General features: G+C 38.0%; 1 protein-coding gene and 1 long non-coding RNA gene across 2 annotated transcripts in view; both read left to right on the plus strand.

Moving 5' to 3' along the window:
* XKR4 (XK related 4) overlaps positions 1 to 11,920 on the plus strand; it is a 225,546-nt gene extending 213,626 nt beyond the window's left edge. Inside the window, exon 3 of the mRNA XM_065669369.1 lies at positions 10,974 to 11,920. Coding sequence (XP_065525441.1) covers positions 10,974 to 11,920 — 947 coding nt within the window. The remainder of the gene's footprint in view (positions 1 to 10,973) is intronic.
* Positions 11,921 to 13,562: 1,642 nt separating this feature from the next.
* LOC136009379 (uncharacterized) lies at positions 13,563 to 16,653 on the plus strand. Its single transcript, XR_010610533.1, has 2 exons — positions 13,563 to 13,684; positions 13,757 to 16,653. It is a non-coding gene; the product is annotated as an uncharacterized LOC136009379 (long non-coding RNA).
* The last annotated feature ends 4,573 nt before the right edge of the window (positions 16,654 to 21,226 follow it).

The following is a 21,226-nucleotide window of genomic DNA, read 5'->3' on the forward strand; positions in this document are numbered from 1 at the left end:
CTGCTTCTTTCAGTGGGAACACTTCTTTGGGCTCTTCCCTAGTGCCATTTTCCCTAAACTTCACAAAACTTAATATCTTTGAGACATCTATTTCTGTTTCAAATTCTGCTAAACTCAGCTAGTCATTCGTAAAAATTATCATGGAGCAGACTCATGTGCAGATGCATAAAGAAATAATTGAAAAACGATAAAAGACACAAATGTACAGAGCTAAAAATAAGCATAGATTATCCTGACATTAACTCAGTAGAAAATTATAGAAAGGTCAACTGTGTACTTGGGTAACAAAGAATTAGAAGCAAGGTATAGAATTCTGCAACCCTTTCTATATTGAACATCAGGACTTGTTACCCAGTGCCGTTATCTTTCGTTGTCAAGCTTACAAGTTAGAATGACCTATAATGAATACTATGTTGCTTTATTTATTTATTTTAAGTTCATGGGACTTGAACTCAGATGAGATCTTGAAGTAGGAGTGAGTGGAGCTCACATTAAGTGAAAAATCTGTCTTCTAGACAAATATGAAAATTGGGAAAGAAGGAGTGAGGAAATGCTTAGCAGCACCTACCTGATACCTGTCCTTGTTCTCATCTTGTTTGGTAGCATTACGAATGATGATACATAATAGCTGCCGGATAGGTTTCCAGTGACTGGTTAAGTTTTCCCAGGCTTTGCACAGAGATGTGAGAGTAGTTAAGAGTGAGCAGGACATAGAATCACAGAATGGTTTTGCTTGGAAGGGACCTTAAGAAGTGATCCTTCCAACTCCCCTGCCATGGACTAGGCCAGGTTACTCAAAGCCCCATCCAACCTGGCCTTGAGCACTGCCAGGGATGGGACAGCCACAGCTTCTCTTGGCAACCTATTTGAATGTCTCACCACCCTCACGGTGAAGAAAAAATTGTCTCAGAGGCCATTGATCAGCCATTGGGATATAAGTCTTTTAGGAACTGATCAGTCCAGAATATTGGAAAAAGGTTGAAGAAATTATTCAATCACTCTCATTACTTGTACATAAAAAAATTCTTTAAAGGTGGGAGTCAGGAAAGCTTTTTCAATCTTCTAGAAAAACACCAGAAATTGAAATTAGACTAATCTAATCTTGCAACAAGGAGCCATTTTTTGGCACAAACCAGAGATAAATACAGAAAAAGCTTCACAGAGGAAATGTTGAGTCATTATTTTTGCTTGGAGTCTTCAAATTGTGCCACTTTATCTCTCTGTGTATAGTATATAAATCTAAATATACCATGCATAAAAAACGTACACAGATACATAGCATTTACCAATGTATATCATGTGGACATGTTCTAGCTATTTCAGAGATAAGTAGAGATACAGCTGTAGAATTTCTGTACTGATAACTAATGGCTTTGTAACTAATACTGAAGACAAAGATACAAATATGAGCTCTGAAATGATCAAAAGCTGGGCTTGAGCTAGAACAAGAATTAATCTCCAAACTCCCCAAATTGTTTTTTTTTAGACTTTACTTTGATTTACATTATGTGCAGAGTATGTGAAAATATGGAATTTCTTTTGGGAGGGAGAAGAGAAGGTTATTGATTGCTTTTCCACTAACAGAAAAAGAAGTCTATTTAATGAATTGTTGTGAAAAATTATTTGAAGTTTTTAAAAATGAAAGAAACATAACAAAGAATGAGAGCTACACTATTTCAGTTTGATACGAAGGAAACTTAAATAGGATCATGTACTAGACAAAGCTGACAGTTTTCCCTCTGTGAAAAGGGATTGCACAAATGCTAAATCGATTTCCTTTTCAGAGTGATACTAATTGCCTTTTGTCCCAGAGCACCGTATCAGGCATTATCCTCAGCACCTTTTCAGAGCCAAAAAGCTTAGAGAGGCTTGAAATGCTTAAAACAGAAAAATGCTATATATATAAAATATTTCTTAGACAAATTGTGTCAAACAAGGTACTAACTTCAGATTGACTTTAATGGGCAAGTGGGAGAAATATCAGTTGTTTAATGAGGCTGAAATTTATCCCCTTTCATAAAGCCAATACAAGCCTATGAACCACCAAAAGCCAATTCTGAACTTATGGCTTAAGGAGATTTAAGGGGAGTAATGGCCCCATGCTGTCTTTCTGTATGGAGTCACTGTTTTGTTGCCAGTGACCTGGTCCTATGGTATTCATTTGTAGTAAGACATAATATAAGGTATTTAGGATATTTCTCATGCTAACACATCTTGGCTTCTAGTCTAGGTTGGATGCTGGCCAGGACTAGTGCAATTATCTAAGACAAAATAAATCTCTGGTGTATTTGAAATTATGATATAGTCCTTCCTCTTTCAAATCATCAACAGACATTTCTAGAGCTAGTCTGATGCTACTGTTATGTGTATTTCATAATCTTTGGTATCCCTTGAAAAAAAATACTTAGAAGAGATAGTTTGGATCTGCCAGATACTATGTCTGATATGTTCCACCATATTGCAGCCCGTATAGTCATTTCAAGCTGTCTTGTTTGTGGGATGCTGGTGCAAAATACATCATAAACCTTGGTTAATAGTGCAAACATACATCTTTCACCAGCTCACTTCTCCAGTCAGTTCATGACAGTTTCTCCTGTTCCTTCCTCATCTCACTTTTCCTCTGCTCTAACATGGGATCACTCCTACAGGGGGTCACTCCTACAGGATGTTCTTTCAAGATAAACCTGTTCCAATGTGGGCAGTCCACAGTCTGCAGTTTCCTCCAAGAAATATCCATGGGCTGCAGGGTGGATATCTTTTGCATCATGGTCCTTCACAGGCTGCAGGGAAATACCTGCTCCACACGTGTCCTCTCCCACAGGCATCTGGAGCACCTCGTCCCCCTTCTTCTGCTCTCACCCTGGTGCTTGTGCTGCTGTCCTCCTTTTCTTCTTTCTCCCCTCCTCTGCCTATTAGGCATTTTTGCCCTTTCTTAAATATGTTCTACCAGAGACAGCACCATCTCAGCTGTTGGGCTCAGCTGTGTCCTGCAGTGGTTCAGTCTGGAGCTGGCTGGTATCAGCTGTGTCCAGCAAAAGGCAGTCCCTGGCCTCTCCTTGTGGAGGCCAGCCAGCACCCAAGCACCAACACCCAGTGCATCAGAAACCAGTTTCATGCAGAATTTATAAGAAAACCAATGCAGCTTCTAGCACCACCATATTTTCTCTTCAATGGATTAATTTCCAGATCGTGTATTGTTTTAGTTCTGGTGATCGTATCGTTGCTTTGAGAGTTGTGCTGAAGTTCTGCGTCTTGCCAGCTGTTGATGTATGGGTTCAGTCCACACCTGCAGCAGCTAGCCACTGGGGTCTGGCAGTCACTGCCCTGTGAGCTGGAAATGACAGCATACACACCTTGGGATAGGTCACCATAGTGACTTTGCCAAAAACCCAGATCTAATACTCATCTCCCTATTTGTGCTTATACACTGTTGTAGACTAAGGACAATGTCTTAAAGAAAAGTATTTGTGTATTCCAAAATAAGCATATATTTTGTTCCATAAAAGACTGAAATCACGTAAATGGCATTTACTGTTTACATCTTTAGTTTTGTTTTGTTTCACTTGATGAACATTTTTCCAAAGTGTTTCCAATAAAAGAATTCTAGTTGATTTTGTTAGTAGCCATGGAATGAAAAATCTGTGTGGCTGGCTTCTCTGAATCAGTGGAGTATACCAAGAGAAAGTTTGTCCAGGAGTTGCATAAGCGAAAGCATATAAAAGCTTAATAGAAAAATAAAGGTAAAATCACAGAAATGTGGATCAATAGAAAGGCATTTCCTCAAAATTTAGGTTTTAACGGGATTTTTAATGTGTCTAGTAAACTACATCTTTTTCTTCTGTTAGGTGTCAGGGGGAAGTGCTACTGCTTCTGCTGTTGAGTTTATGGAAGGTGTCTGTATGTCTGGTGCATTGATCCTAGCAGTGCAGGTAGAGCCTTCTCCCATAAATGGTGCCCTATAGTTAGCTTAGCTTTATGTTGTCACAATGTTGTTTTCCCTCAGGAGCTAATGCCAGGGTTTTTGTTCTGCTTGGTCTTGCTGCATCTCTACATAATCTCTTGATTCTACTTGCAGCGACCTCAAGATGTCAAAAGCACTTTATACGTAAGAAGAAATGTAGAAATCATGGAAATGAACCTGGAGTCAGTGGGTATGTTTATGCTGCACATACTTCACTGGAATATAAAGATACCAAATTACCTAACAGACAAGGAGTCTAGCTGTGAAAATACAGAAGTCTATGTTTAGCTTCCTAACAGGCAAAATGATCTCATGCAGTCTTGCCAAGCCTGGCAGTGTACAAACTGCATGATATACATGAATATGTGGTGGTTGTCACTACCTATGAAGGACTGGACTTGATTAGTAGCTAATAAGGACTCCTGAATTGGAAATTATAACACATATTTGTTAGCACAAGAAACCAACAAGTATTAGGAAAATAAACTTGTGAGGGAGAAGAGCTCAGCCAGGATATTCAGTCCACTAGTAAATGGCCCTATGTAGTATATTTTGGCAGTGGGACTTCAGTTCAAGTATCTTAGTCAATTACTTTTACAGTGATGAGAAGATAGCAGAGCTTTTGATCATGGTGCCCCAAAAACCTTTAATCATGAGCTGTCTGTGAAGAAAGAGAGGCCTGAATTACTGTCTGTGGTCTCTTGAAAGACAGCAGAGATAGATACAACTTTCATGGTTCTTGTGGTTCCTGCATGCTAAGTTGACTTTATCTTTAATAGATTTTATTCGTATCTTCCAAAAGAACTCCTGAGATACTAACAACAAAATTAGTTTGGGTTTAGGGGAGATGCAAAGGGAAACTGTTCTTCAAATAAAACCATGACCATCATTCAGCTGTAGATCTGTTTAAAGCTATGAACAGGATTGCTGCTCAGCAGAAGCATCTCAGCAGTGCATACAGCAGTTAGATCTGCTGAGGTGAATAGGACGTTGAGTGCAGCACAAGGTAAACCATTAGGCAGGTGTTTGGTACACACCCTAAGAATCTGCTAAAGATGTGTAATAATCCATCCTTTTGTCAGTTGATTTTGGTCCTCTGCACAGAATCCAAACTTTGCTGGAAAAAAAATAGGAGTAAGTAAAATAAGTAAAGTTGACAGTAATATTTAATACATATAATGTTTCTAGACTTCCAGGGCAATGTTAAGCTGTTATGGAGACCCAAATGAAAGAAACAGCTGGAAGTTGTCTCACCAGAATTGTCTATAGAAAGCAGCTGAAAGGAATCATGGGAGAAATTGTTCCTATATGTGCTAACATGTTCTCTAAGCATTATGAAGCACATAGGGGAAGTAATATCAGGCATAAATCTGATTTGCTTTTCAACGAGGAAGAGTTCCTGCCATCTGTTACGTTGTATTGCCCCAGCCCAGTACACAGTGGGAGAAAGTTAAGCCAAATGTTGGCCGATGAGCTGATGAAACCATCTATATTGCCTTGAATATCCCCAGTTGTGAATGCAGCCTGTGGCAGAAACTGGAAACATGAACTACCAGAAACTCATCCTTGGACACTGGCACTCTCATGTTTGTGGGCAGTGAACAGTCTAAACCTAAACCAGCCCAAGTCTAAAACTACACAAGGGGCATATTTCAGTAAGGTGCCATTTCTGGCTAGGCATGATCTAGGGGCACCTAAGAAAAATCCCTTTCTGACCTTAAGCAGCTTGTTTCAATTGCAAATTAAATCTTTGACTGTGATTTAGGACCGCTAATAAAAGACAAACTTGCCGATGTGGGAAAGTAATAGAATTCTCTTTGCACCATGTTTATGGAGAAATAAACCAGGTGAGGGCAAGAGTTCATATTGTTATCCCTTCAGATAATAGGAAAACATAAAAAAGCAAACTTCATCTTTAGCTTTCATCTGTAGCTTTCATCTCACAGTATTGGTCAGGGAATGACACCCATGAGCATCAAATGTATACTGAGAACCTGGAAACATAGGCCCTGGTATGATCAAAGCTGCCCCTGAAGCATGCAAAGCATCCTATACACTAAACCATGTGTTGAAGCACAGTATGTATACCATGTCATACATTGCCATACTAGCGTATGAGAACAAAAAATAAGTGAAGAAACTCACAGTCTGTTGTCAAGTTGCATGCAAGGCCTCCGTGTGAATGTCAGGTTTGTGGCTATACTTGCAGAGCAGCATGGCAAGAGCTGTGTAAACAGAGCAAGACATTTTCTGCAGCTGGAGAGATGCAGTCATGTTGTACTGTTTCCTACAGTATTGAGACCTTGAAGGTGACTATAAATGTTAGAGATCCTTGGTTCAGAAAAGCATCTGGAAGTTTGGGTGCATATAGTGTCACTTCTCCGTCTGGGTAGTAAACGCATAAAAACAGGCTTCCTTAAAAAAGGTTTCATAGTCCCAGATCCCAGGCAATGTTGTCATGCCCAGAAATCCTGCTGTGTTTGGTATTCCTGCTTTTACATAAATTTATTCCTGGAAATGGTGAAATGAGTACAAGTTTAAAAAGGAGGATGAAGCAGTGAAAAAACCTTGGCAGGGGTTTGATTTTTGAAATCAGGTTGAATGTCAAGAAGCACTTTCTCCGATCACTTCATTTGATTTTAGGATTCCCAGCTGACCTGAGATGTATTGTGCTTACTCTATGGGATTAGAAGTAGTTTATGGACCTGAATATGCCTTTAGTCTCTCAAGTACAAATCAGGAGCAAGACAAAATTAGTGTGACAATGAGACCCATATTTTTTCCAGTTACATCTCAGTCTAAAGATTATGTTGTGGGAGTGGGATTAAAATACAAACTAGTAAATCACATGCACTGCTTACACATTAAATTGCTTTCTTCAAAGTTAAATAAATTGGGAGAACCTCTAGAAAATACAAGAACATCTTTATATATGGATAAATGAATCATTTCCAAGGAAAGAAGTTAAAATTGTAATTTAATCAAGGCTATTCTGTTCTTTGTTTTCAGACATGATGTGCACTTCCTTAAGGACATCTGAAACTCGTCTGTAGATACAAAGTTGTCACTCTTTTGTACAAATAATATAATTAAGTAATGAAACTATTAAGAGAATAAAAGAGCAATTGATCAAGAGCAAAAAGATCATACCATTGTCTTTTTCACTCAAAATAGATTCTAATTCATTCCTGACAGGAAGTTGTCCTGATACAGTGCATTATTAGCTAGTCTCATTATTGAGACTGTTGTCGGTGGGCTAAGCAACAAAGGCTAGAAGTGAGTAGGTATACTCCCCACTAATTCCTATTTAAGAGCTTCTCAGGTGTCCATTTTAGAAACAAACAAAAGCATTATTTGTCTGTTGCAGTATGTGAAGTGATCTTTTCCTGTGCAAAGCCTGTATTTCTTTCCTCTTACGGACAGAGCTGCAGAGACTAAATCATATACTCTGGGGAAAAAAAAATAAATTGAAGGTTCACCTTTAGAAAAGAAACAGGAACATGCTTTCGTGTTTCCTAACGCCACTTTACAGAATTTCTGCTTTCCTGGACTTTTAACAGTCTGTAACAGATGAACATACAGTTTCTTGAGTATATATTAACTGAGAATGCTAGTTAATCCTAATTTCCTAGATCAAGACCCTAAATACAAGTCTCTGATACGCAAGACTTTCAAATACAGACCAGAAAGCTGGTGCAGCACCAGGAGAGAGTGCGGAGGCTGCAGCTGAGCAAGCAGGAAGTCTGGTTCTTGTTCTTCATGAACAGATCACAGTCCAACTTCTCTGTTCATTTCTGAATGGTAAATAAGCCTTCCCAATCTAAGAAATTAAACCATCTGCTTTGTTACAAGTAATTGCATTTCCATTAGGTCTACAGGACATCCTTTTTTCCTGGTGCTATGTTACTGCCTTTAAAGTTTTGGATTGATAGTAATAGAAATTTATTTTAGTTCTTCTTCTTAAATAGGGATAAAGAGGTTTATATGAGCACAAACTGAGTAAATGCATCAGTGTGTTGTGATTAATGAATTATCCATTCAGTGCTACAATAATTCACTTTATCTCTAACCATTCCCAGTCAGTCATTTATATAGTGACATTTATTAGCAAACTGCCAATTGCATCACCTTTACATTATTGTTCTCAGTACAAATTATACTTTCAATAATTCTTTAGTGCTGGGTCTAATCAATAAAGAGAAATGGATGGTGCCCATGAAGCATTTAGCCTTATCTTAATTCTATATCCCTAACACCATTGCCAATAGCACAAGAGTAGATACAAAATACTTTAATTGGCAGTTCTTTCCTTTTATACATTCTCTTGTCTCCTTTTCTCTCTTTTATGCCAGTATCCCTGAGTAGTTCTATAAAAGCAAAGGATGTTTCCCTATTAATGACTATTTAAATAACAGAATTATGTTGCTATTGTACTTGCTTTTTTTCTGTCCCAGGAAAAGACTATGAATTAATTAACATTAGAAGACTGGATATTCTTATGAATTTTAACATTTTATTTGGAACATTCTGTGTGCATTATTGAATGATTTTACACCTCCTAATGCAAAACTGATTGTATCTCTACAAACCTCTGGGCAAGTGTGTGAGGTCATTACTGTTAGATTTGCCAAGAAAATATGTAGATTTCTCTCTCACATTATTCTTTCCCTTGCAGATAATGCTATTTTTGAGCTGTTCTTCAGAGTGGCTCATTTTTATTAAAAGATTCTCTTATCCTTTATCCTATTCATGTACTTTTCCAAACTTTTCATTTCATAAAGGAAATGAACTGTATTTTTTCAATACTTAAAACATTCCTACAGGAAAATGAGAACTTACATTTTCAGACATTAGTGTTGTCTCTAGAGATGACGGTCACTGAAAGGCAGCCAAATGTGAAAAGCAAATATACGTCAGAAATGAAAATAACAATTTATACCTTGTTTCCTTCCTGCCTTTATTGCCGATAGTTTATTCTCTCCATAAAGGAGGATTCCAGAAGTAATGTTGGTGATCTGGCATCCAGGAGCCTGTGTGGGAAGAAAAATTATGAAGTTGTATTAAAAGATCTCCCTGGAATTTTAAGTTTGCACTATTTTTCTGCTGATTTTTTATTACTATTTTTATTTTTAAAACAAAGTGGGTTTCAATTCATGGATTTATGGGAGCTCACAACATAATTATCACCCTGGCACTGACTGAGGGAGACACACTAGCAAACACAGTCCCTCATGAAAGCAATGAATCCCTCTGTCCTACTTATTGAGCAAAATCTTAGTGTGTTAAGCCAGCTGGATTGCTTAAAAAGATTTTATTTCCTTCAGCATCAGGTATTATTTCCATAACCTACTTTTTTCTGTTTTAAATAAACTTTTTTTATTCAAAAGTGAAGAGCAACATGTACTTAGGCTTAAATTTACCACTCCCTATTAACAATTTATAATATTTATTTATAATATTTAAGTTATCTACCCTTGATGATTGAGTTCTAAAGAAAGCTATTGAGCAGGGAGAAAAAATACTGTCTATGTATCAGGACCAAATGTGGTTGAAATGAATAAACAGCTTTTAACAGCAGACAAAAGCAGACGAAAATAAAAAGCTTTCTTCATTTCAGTTTGATTTACTTCAATAAGTAGTTCAAAGTTAAGGAACTGCTTAGAAATAGAGTAAGCTGGAGCATTGTTATCTTTACATGGTCTGTGAATAAATTCTCAGTCTGGGATGCGGAGACTTCTGAATTCATTCAGTAACTGTATATAAAATTTGCTTTGGTAATAAACTAGTTTTAAGTATAAAATGTTTGATATATTTTCCTTCTGTATACAACATATTTTTTGCAATTGTATTTAAATAATAAATACACTTGAAAGGCGGGTGTTTTGCATTTCAGCTGAATTCCCATTTCTTTCCAAAGCAGCTTCATATGAATTGTAAGTAAAGAAAAATTAATCTTCTAGTAAAGAAAAATTATCATTCATTTCCAACAGAATGCTGTGTAAGTGTTAAGCATATGAATAATCATGCTGAACTGTATCACTTCTTAAATGGGAACGGAAGGTATCTTTCTGGTAGTGATGGAAGTAAGAGGTTAGTTTAAAAATCACATTCAGTTGCAAAACAACTCTTTTTGAAGTTTATCTACCGACAGCAATCAAATTCCCTTGAGGAAAAAAGAATAATACACATTCAAAATAAGCATATAAAGGTTTTTATATAAAAAAAGTTTTGTGTTTTTTGTGATATCAACTGAATAGGGATTATTTTCACAAAAATAGCATTTGAAAATCTCATGAAAAATAATTTTTTATTGAATTCTTTCTGTGAAAAATATTTTTCAGATTTTGTCATATTTCCAGAAATACTATAGCTCAGGGCCTTATAAATAGGCAATTTCGTGATATATGGGAAATAGAACGGTTATATGAACATAACAGGAGCATCTGTACTCAGAATTTTAACTCAGTAGAAAATTCCAACATTTCTAAAATTAATTTCATTTCCAACTCTAAAAACAAAGTTTTGACATTTTCGACTTATTAAAATTCTATGTAAATGTGGTGGAAATATCAAAATGGGCAATATTTTTTCCATCAGCAAGAGTAAGACAGTTAGGCTTTTTTAATGACTTATCCAAATGAATCAGAAAATTCCTATTCTTTCTTGAAGACAATAACCACAGTAGATCCTATTAAATCACACAGCGGGCAGAAACCTTTTCCAACTTGCTCAGAGTTGTGAATTAATTTGTTTAAAACATGAAACTGCAAGAGAAGCATTTCAGAGTGTAGCTCAATAGCCACAAACTCGTTTGTGATCATCCAACATTGCAGGGCAATGAAATCTCAGCAGTAAAGGTCCATTTATCCATGCTGGCTGAGCTAAAGGGGGAGGAAGAGACTGTGTGATGTCAGTGGTAGAGTACACATTTAAAGCAGCAAGGATCTCACTGGTTTCAACCAAGTGCTGATATACTAATTATGTCTTAATTACATCTCCTGTTTCTTCCTAGGTCTTACTGCTGCAGCATCTCTTGTATCCCTGGCTTGGGCTTTGGCTTCTTACCAAAAGGCCCTCCGTGACTCCCGTGATGACAAGAAACCCATCAGTTATATGGCTGTTATAATCCAGTTTTGCTGGCATTTCTTCACAATTGCAGCAAGGGTCATTACTTTTGCTCTGTTTGCCTCGGTTTTCCAGCTGTACTTTGGGATCTTCATTGTGCTGCACTGGTGCATCATGACCTTCTGGATCGTCCACTGCGAGACAGAGTTTTGCATCACTAAATGGGAGGAGATAGTTTTCGACATGGTTGTTGGGATAATCTATATATTCAGCTGGTTCAATGTCAAAGAAGGAAGGACACGCTGTAGGCTTTTCATTTACTATTTTGTGATCCTTTTAGAAAACACCGCCTTGAGTGCTCTCTGGTATCTGTACAAGGCCCCACCAATCTCTGATGCGTTTGCCATACCAGCACTGTGTGTAGTGTTCAGCAGCTTTTTAACAGGCATTGTTTTTATGCTAATGTACTATGCCTTCTTTCACCCCAATGGACCAAGGTTTGGGCAGTCGCCAAGCTGTGCTTGTGAGGACCCTGCCACTGCCTTCACCCTACCCTCAGAAGTGGCCACAAACACTCTGCGGTCCATCTCCAACAACCGGAGTGTCACGAGTGAGCGGGATCAGAAATTCGCAGAGAGGGATGGGTGTGTGCCTGTGTTTCAGGTGAGACCCACCGCACCTTCCACACCTTCATCCCGGCCACCAAGGATTGAGGAGTCTGTCATTAAAATCGATCTGTTCAGGAACAGGTACCCAGCGTGGGAGAGACACGTGTTGGACAGGAGCCTGAGGAAGGCGATCTTAGCATTTGAATGTTCCCCTGCTCCTCCACGGCTACAATATAAAGATGATGCCCTTATCCAGGAGCGATTGGAATATGAAACCACATTGTAAGCAAACAAAAACACAGCTTGAAGAAGCTACGACGTTACAGTCCAAATTAAGGGTTGACTGTAGGGCTGTAAGAATAACTAAACTGCGTACTACAAGTAGAGCAGCAAGCTGTAGTGTTCTTAGTCTGGCTATCATCATGATTATCATTTGATCCACTGTGTGCAGTCTGTCTGCAGGACACTGATACAGCAGCATCACCTGAAAGCCTCAAAAAAAACCCAAACCTGACCCACACATACAGGTCAGTTACTTCAGCTGGGGAAACTCACCCACGACTCCATGCTGCTATGAAACTCTGACTGCACAGTACTTATAATCAGCCCAGTAGGAAGGCTCTGACCAGAGCTTTCAACTTTAGCCAGTAGTGCGTTTTATTTTAGAAATGAATGATTGACATTTGCGTAATCAGCAGCAAAAACAAGCAAAAACTTTCTCAAAAATAACAAAAGTGTAGCACACGGTGTTGCTGTTATGAAAACTGCTTTCTAGGGACAAAACAGGAACATAGTAGTCTTCAACCCTCCCATAAATCAACCATTCAGGTTAGAATAGATATGCAAACAGTTCTTAATTAAAAAATACATCATCATATTTGTAAGGCTGCCAATGGAAAATAAACTAAATTCTGATTAATTAGGTCATAAACATCCATACTACCAGAACTATTTGTTTTCTGTGGAATTTCAAAGTCTTTTTAAAGGCAATTCAAGTTCTTGATGTTACTTACAACAGAAATCCTATGCAGCTCACTTCTGGTTTTCAGGAGGAATAAGGAGCTCTAGCACGTAGTGATGTAAATTAAATGATAATCATGATTCAGTGTTCAATTTGCAAAAAAACAAAAGTTATATATATATGTAAAAGAACAGGGAAGTATAGTTTTCGTATTCTAAACTTTTTGGAGGACCCCATTCAGATATATCAGAAGAAACAACAAACAGATGAACACACTGAAACTTCTCTGTTTCAGGACTGAGAACGCATGATTCAGTGTGTGAATGTATGCAGGGGTGACAAGAGACTGTGACATGCCATACCCTTCTAGTGCCAAACATTGTATAACTGCAAAGTTGCTATTGCCTGAGGGACAGGTAACAAGTGGCACAAGCCCTACCAGAACAAGAAGCAGGAAAGACCAGTCAAGTTCTCAACTTGTAGAGACAGCTCTGATTTTCTCACCCAAGGTGAAAGTGATGTCTTTTAAAGGCTTTCAGCCACCTCTTAGTAAGTATATTCAATGAAGTATAATCTAAGCAAGTTATGTGGAAGACCTCTTCTGCCTGTTCAAGACTTGTGTCCAGATATGTCTCAAAATTAGGTTGAATCTCTTGTAATAGAGTGCTTTTGCTGCAAGCTTTTGGGTTTTAAATACCTCCCTAAATCTAGTCAGTGGTATCTTCCTTTATGTTAAAAGTATCCCCTGATGGTGCTTTCAAATGCATTAAAGGTGCAAGTCAAATTTGATAGTATTTTTTTTAAAGCTGGTGCAGAGTGAAAAACTCATTAATTATTTCAATATTTTTGTAAAGTAAAAATATGATATCAACAGGTTACTTTTTATAAACCTCAAATCTTTTAATACATTTCATTCTCTTTATAGCTTAGATTTTAAGAATCGGTCCATGAATTTTATCAACTGGCTTCTGTAGGTTGATATAAAAGTGGTTTTCACACATTATGGGTTTGTTTTGCAGTGTAATGCCATATGAAAGCCTACATGGGTACTTTTAGAATACTCTATACACCGTGGATCCTGCTTCAACTGTAAGTGGCTTGTAAAGACACCAAGTGATTCCATAAGAAACAATTTGCTATAACTATTTCCATCCGTTTTAGGAGAGCGAAGCAGAACTGAAGAGTTACTGTTGTAAATGGCATTGTCAGGATGGAGAAGACCTGATGATTGGTATTGTAATCTTCACTATCAGATAGATCCAGTAGAGTCACTGCTGTATATGCTGCTGGGTAAATTTCAGTCTTTCCTATAATTAATATTTGTACTATGAAACGGCCGAGGTTACACAGCCTATGTTTCTTTGTATGCGTTCAATTAGCCATTTTTAATGTTGACTTTTTTTCTTAGTGAAATGTTCAATACCTGTTGTTCTTTGCTGGGGCGAGATCCTCAAAACAAAACATCGGTGAAAGTGCAGGAATCTGCAAGGCAGAGGGAACTTTGCACAGACCAGAAAACACCCGTGCTTCAGGTGTTTCTTAGGTATTTTCGGATTAAGCAGTGGCTAGCTGCCTCTATAATAATTTTTTAAATAAAGCAATTCTTTGATAGTCCAGACCTGAAGCTTTGTACAAAGTGATTGCCCTTCCCTCCATGGAGATCGAGCTGATCATTCAGAGAAAACCACTCATATTTTGTCAGAAAATACGCCACTGCAAGAAGTGCTAAAAAAAGAGATTTTGGGAGCAAGTCCTTTGTCCCATCAAATTCAGCAGAGCCTTCACTCCAGAATCAAACGCTAGCTCATGCAAGGGAATTGCTGTTTTCGTTTACAAACAAGGCGCATGGTAAATTTTGTAATCCAAGATGCAAAGGTTTCTTTTGGAAACGGTTTGATATGTTTGCTGCGGCTTTTATTTTTTCATTTTCTTTTTTAATAATGTTTGTAAAAATGTTTCTCTCAAGCAAACTGCTGCAGGGTCTGAGTGCACAGTGCCGTACGTGGCACTACATATGCGCACTTTGTCTTCAGTTTTCAATCCGGCTGTTTGAGGGAAACGGAGAAGTCATTTTACACTGAGTCAAAATTTGCTCTCCAAGACCTTGCTCTGTTGCATTCGTAACGTCAGTGATACTTGCACTGAGAACATTGGCCATTGAAATCCTAACGCTTAGATGACTGCATGGACAGTTTCTCAATTTGCATTGCTGTGAATAGACGCATTAAAAGCTGTAATAATTTTTTATAGGTATTGTCACGATTCAACATAGTCCACGTTGAAATTCCATGATGGCCTTATGGACAGTTAATAATCAATATGCACTATTCTTTTTACCGCAGACAGTTTTAAAATCAATACAGTTAAATAAAAACAGCAATAGCAAAAAAAAAAAAATTGTAAAAAATAATTAACTACTTTGAGATAATGAAAAAATCAGGTCTTTTAAATTTCATTCCACAGTACACGAGAATAAAAGAGTTCATAAGGATATTCTGGTAAGGAAAAGCAATCACATCTATTTGTGAGAAGTAAGAATTGTGAAAGCATTGTTCTAATGAATCAAAAAAAAATTGCCAGCAGATTTAATGGTAACTTATCTGGTTAAAGACTTGGTCCTAAAATTTTGAGTGTTCTGGATTTGTATGCTACAGAAAAGACAATTTAACTAATATTCACTACTCTAATTAGATAAAGGAGAGGTAATGCATATCCATGTTCATTCAGAAAACGTAGAAGAAAATGTAAGATAAACTTTTTGTCTTATTTTAAAACAAAAGTTGTTTGTTCTGTAATAGGATAATTTTAAAAATATATCTGAATTCTTTGAAAATATGTGCAATACTTTTTTTCCTGCATACTTAATAATGAAAAAAATCATTTCCACTTTTGTTTACCTCAATTTAAATATGCTTCTTGTGCTAGAACAATGTTTCTGTGCTTGAGTTGTATGGGCTTGATGGCATATAAACAATGTTTTCATTGGCAAATCAACAAATTTTCTATTGATAAATTTCTATAACATTGGAGAAAATTTCCCTCCCAAAATTAAATGCCAGGCCTCAGCTGCCTGATTTTGTAAACTTTTAGCAAAGGAGGTAAATTAAAATTTTATTAGAACTGCAATTATTAGTATGTGTTGTATAGCTATTAAACCCAAATTGATTTAAAGCATATGGTAGTCTAGCTAATATATCATCATCTCCCCAGAAGAGCCATTCATGAGTAGTACTGAAGGTATGAGTGCAGCTTTATTTGGAAAGAGACTGCCAATCACACAATATATTCATTTACTTTTTATTGGCCAGCAAATATTCACAACTAGCCTGTTGTTTTTTTCAGAACTCAAATTAAACAATTTTGAAGTGTTTGTGATTTGATCATACAACTCCTTAAGAGCCTTAAAAGTGGTGGTGTACTGAGTTTTAATTGGCTCTGCCAGCAATTCAGCTTCCAAAGCCACTGCCCTTTCCCTGCTCTACCCCTGAAGTCATGCAGTCGGGAGTGACTGAGGTGCTATGATTTACTCTGCACCCCCTGCACTGCCTGCCCAATGCCAAGGAAAAGACTTCAGCAGGTTGCTGGGGTCCTACTGCTGCCTCTCTTTCTCTTGTGCATGCTGGAAAGCAGAGTAAATTGCGTTTGTGCATCCATCTAAACAAGCTTATTTAGGTTGAGTCCCTGCAAGAGGTGCATGATAAAAATAATCACAACACGTGTCCATGAACACTGTAATTACTGATTCTGTAGCATAACAATGCAGGATGTGGGAAGAATTGTCTAAATACACAATAAGCCATTTAATTTTGTTAATTGTAGCAATTAGACTAGCTCTCATGAAGCCCATGCTCTGAGCAGAAAGCCAAATGGAGTAAGTGGCAAGCAGCCATTTATATACCAGAGACTCTATGTTATGAAATCATCCCTTGATTGTCTATAGAACTATAGAACTTTCCATTATGGCATTGAATCCATTCCTCTTTATTCTGATAAAACAGATAAAATGCAAAATGAGATCAGATTCTTTTAAGTCTGTGAATTAAAAAACTCACAACAGATTTCTGCAGTCCATATAGTGATTTTTTTTCCTTTTTTTTTTTTTTTTTTGAAACAAATTCCATCATCATTTTCACTTGACTGCAAATTCCTGAGTGATCTGCTTCTGAGATGATTCCTCACATCTGGTATGAGCAGATTTCATTACAGGAGAGATGGACATGGCCTTTTAAAGCCTCGCACACACAAGATTAGGGAAATAGTGTCACTGATCTACAGGTCATTTACAAAGCTTTTTTTACCACATGAGGGGTCCCCTGGGACCATTTGTTTTACTATAGGGACCTCAGTGCAGGTCTTTGGTGGGATTTCTTCACAGTTACACTGGTATGACTATGAGAAAATCAGGCTCCTGGCCTTGAGTGAACAACCACATGGGTTCAGACCACAGTAGTGAAAGTTTTCACTTCCTAGCTCCTAACTAAAGTCAGCAGATGTGCTTCACACCAAAGAGCCTGAATATCATTGCTTGGCTCAACCATAAATACATCCTCTAAACTTAGTGCTAACTTTTCTTCTTACTTACTTTTTAGTTCAAACGTTTAAGAATATACATACCCATTTTGACCAAATTGTCATTTTGTGATCCTTTTAAGGAGGTTTTGAAAAATGACTCTGAAATTAGACATTTCCAGTGATACAAAAACCAGTTGCTGACCAGTGCGTTCATTAAAAGGAACTCTTTCTTAACACGTAAGCTTGGTTCCTGTATTTATGGTTTTTTTTTTTTCTGAATGCTTAGCATTTAATTCTTATGCAGAGGAGCTTATATACCCATTAGTAAGCCATGTGCCTACTCTGAATCCTGAAGCAAAGAGGAGAGATAAACAAGATGCAGGGAGAAAAGTCATCTTCAGTACATTTATGGAGTGATTTGCATGAGCTAGAGAGGTAAGAGAAGCTTACAACAGAGTTATTGATCCTGTACAAATCAATAAAGGTTTACAAGAAGTTGTGAGATAAGTGGCCAACTAATAGATCAAATCTTAACTTCTACATGCAAGGTACTGTAAAATAAAAACACAAAAAGCCTAGAGCAAAAATCTGATTTCTAGGAGTGGCTGGGATAAACTTCAAAATGTATCAGATTTGTCAATATAGCCAGATGCTACATTCATAGAAAGGAAAACATGACTGCTACGGATACATACATTTTTTTTATCTGTAGATTTCAACCTCTTATTTCAGGTATCTTTGGAAGCAATTGCTGCTGGATCTTCCTTCTGGGCATGCTGTAGCCCTAGGCATTCTAGCAGCTTTTCTACACAAGATGTGTTTTCCGTAGGAAAGTCCACATTCTTTTAAAAAGCGTAGGGCTTGGGGTTTTCCTTGCACTGAGCTAAACCTCACAAAAGCATTTTGGTGCGAAAGAGGTGTGTCCACTCAGTCACCTTGTGTGTAAAAGGTACTGCAAAACATAATTTCACGGATAAGTGATTTCCTCGAGGTAAATAAGCTGCTAGTTGAATGCCTCAAAGAGCTTTCAGAGACGTAACACAGTGCTAAAGCAAGACATAGGCTGTGTGTGGGTGCTACGAGTCCACTCAGGGCAAGGCCTGCTCATAGTCCAGCACTCTCTTCCCCCACCTCATGCATCAAAAAAATCCAGAGATAGGAATGCCATGTGCACGGGCTGGACAAAAGCCACCACACACAGGGACCAGATACCTCGCATGCTGCAGTACACATGCAGAGGTCAGTGCAGGCACATCAGGGGCCTCAGGTTATAATGTGAGCCTCCAAACTGCACTGAACATTTTGTGCTAGGTGTTCCAGCACCTAAAATTTGGCTCCTGAACATGGTCTTCACAGCACAGAGTAGCTTAGCTCCTATGTCCTACCTAAGCCTACCAGGATCCCCTGAGCGGGTATTCTGCCCATCACAGCTGAAGGAATCTGGTCCTCTGAGGTGCTATCAGATAGACCTTTACACAGAAATACTCATGACTGCTTTTCCAGCTGTAGATTTGTGGTAAGTGGAGACAAAGGGGAGAGCCAGGCTCAGTTCTCTCTTCAGCTAGCAGTGATTCATCTCTCCAGCTACTATCTCTCAGGGGAAGGTTATAGGGCTGCACGCTACTGAGGAGAAGGGCATATTCCCTCCCTCTTAATTCTGAGGCTGTTCTTCCTCTTTATGGAAAATCTAAAGGTTATCCTGTGCAATGTAAATATACTTCTAGTAATTTGATGCATTCGGTCCCCTTAGTATTGAGGACCAAAGTTGTTGCACACATCCAGTGCCATTGCCTGCGTCCAGCCCAAGTAATGTCTGCAGTAAACATCTGGGGAAGATGCAAAATCACTCTGCTCACCTTCCAACGTGACCAAAAGCTATATGAACATGGTTAGCACTGTGACAGATTCTAAATCTCTATACACTGCCTTGCGTCAGGTCTATTAATGCACTGCGTGCTATTCTGGCCACGTTCACCTGGATTCTCACTGGAGCTCAGGCAGACTTTGTGTGTGCGCACCAGAACTACACTATGTAGCTTATCCATTGTTCCTTCAGCCTTTGATGCTTCCCCCTTGAAACCCCAGTTCTTATGCCAAACAAAGATCAGTTTGGGCTGAGTAAAGAGCAAAAAGACTGTATGCTGGCTTACAAAAAGGCTGAAGCATGTGGAGGAGACATGGTTTCTCTGGATGGTGCATTTGAGCTGCAGTTGTGTACAAATTGACGAGGTTATGGTGAATGCAAGAAGTTTGGAGCATGCTGTAAAAAATACTCTTTGTGAAAGTGTTTGTTTTTCTCATAATGAAAATGGCAGGATCATATCCCATACTTGGGAATAAATTTACAGTATCAAATGCATTTTTATATATATACATATATATATGGGTGTGTGTGCATATACGTATGATAGTGAGTCCTGAGATTCTGTTAAGATTTGATCTTTCAGTTCATTTACATTCTAAGCCTAGAAAAAAGCATCAGGAGCATCATCATCAAGGGTAATCAAGAGCTGACTGCAAAAAGAAAAGAACAATATTGCAAAACACATCCCAGTCATTACTGGAGACAGCTTTGCTGTGTATTATGCCAGCACTTGAATGAAAAGTTGTGGAGGAAATACGTCTAATGCTATATTTCATCATCCTAAGCATTGGTAAAAAAACAGAGGGGCGAGAAGATTTGTACAAAATAAATAAGGATTTATCACAGTTGATCAGAGAAAAAAAAGGCAAATGGCAAAAGGATGGATTAAACCTTTGTTTCATATAGTGTTGGTTGTATTTGTTTCACTATCAGTTATCAATGTCAGTAGTTTATGAAGGAAATAACCTGCAATGATTAGGTTGGTTTACTTGAATTTCAACTGAAAGACACTGAAGAGTGTTTGTTATCCAGCACATAAGCAGTTGCCTGATACATGCTCTCAGAAGGAAAGATTTGCTAGTTCATGGATAATATACTGAAGATAAATTTCTAATGCATGTATTTGAAAACAATACCCCTGTCAATTTAAATGCACCATGCATACACAGTGACTATTTCTGAAATTTTAATTACTGTTCTATTTTCAGTATGTGTTCTGCATTATTATCTGTGTGTCCCAGATTGGTTTTCAGACAACATTTAATAAGGATTGATTTTAGATTTTATGAAGCTGAGGAAAAAATTACTAACCAGTGAAGGCATTTGCTGCACTGAAGTTCAGCTGTATGTCCTGAGTTCCTGATCTGAGTCACCATTCAGGAGTAAGGATGGTGTTTGGAAAACTAAAGTAACTTTTCAGCTATAGTAACTTTTCAACAGTGTCAGAGTTATGGACACGTAGGTCTAAAATTGTCACAGAGACTGGGTCCCTAGCTGCAGAAGTAAAGTTCAAAAGTAGTCACTAATGACCACACTGATGACTCCTGACGTTGTTCTCTGCATTTCCATTTTGGGACACATATTACCTTCCTGCCAGTCAGCGTCCACACGTGCTATGATTAGTTCCAGCACCAGCACTGCAGGAATTTGCCCTTGCTGAAAGGGAAGACAAAGTGGGCATCTTGTTTCCAGCTCCAGTTCCCTCTGGGTTATCGAGCTGGCCCACAGGAGATATTTCACTGAGAACACTTTAGCCGTCCGTGAGATTTTGGTACCGATTTGGTCAGGACTTAGCCTTTAAACAGCACAATATGGACAATGAAAAATCTTCCTTTGTCAGCAGAGAGGGCAGCTGCCACTATTTATAGTCACAAAGTGCCAGCATATTGTCATGTACTTGTGGCTGCTATTGATTCCTCCTTTTTTATTCTATTGGAATGGCTTGGAACTTGTCAAACTTTGCTTAGGCTGATTTGCAGCTAATTAATTCAACAGACAATTTTTAATCTTGTAAATTTGTGACTTGTAATACACTAATCAAGCTCCTAGCAGCAAACATTAATCAGTTAGGGGGGAAAAACAGAAAGCTGTTGTTAGTTGTGTTCAGCATGGTGCCCACACTGGAAAGAGTGATCGAGAAGAAATGCAACATTAGCAAATTCATCCTAGCTGAGTTTTCATCATTCATCTTATGAATCATTCATGCATTTGATTTGTTTTGTACATACAAGAAGTTGTATTTAAAAGAGGATTGT

The sequence above is a fragment of the Lathamus discolor genome, chromosome 2 (genome assembly GCF_037157495.1).
Source record: "Lathamus discolor isolate bLatDis1 chromosome 2, bLatDis1.hap1, whole genome shotgun sequence".
NCBI classification, from domain to species: domain Eukaryota; kingdom Metazoa; phylum Chordata; class Aves; order Psittaciformes; family Psittacidae; genus Lathamus; species Lathamus discolor.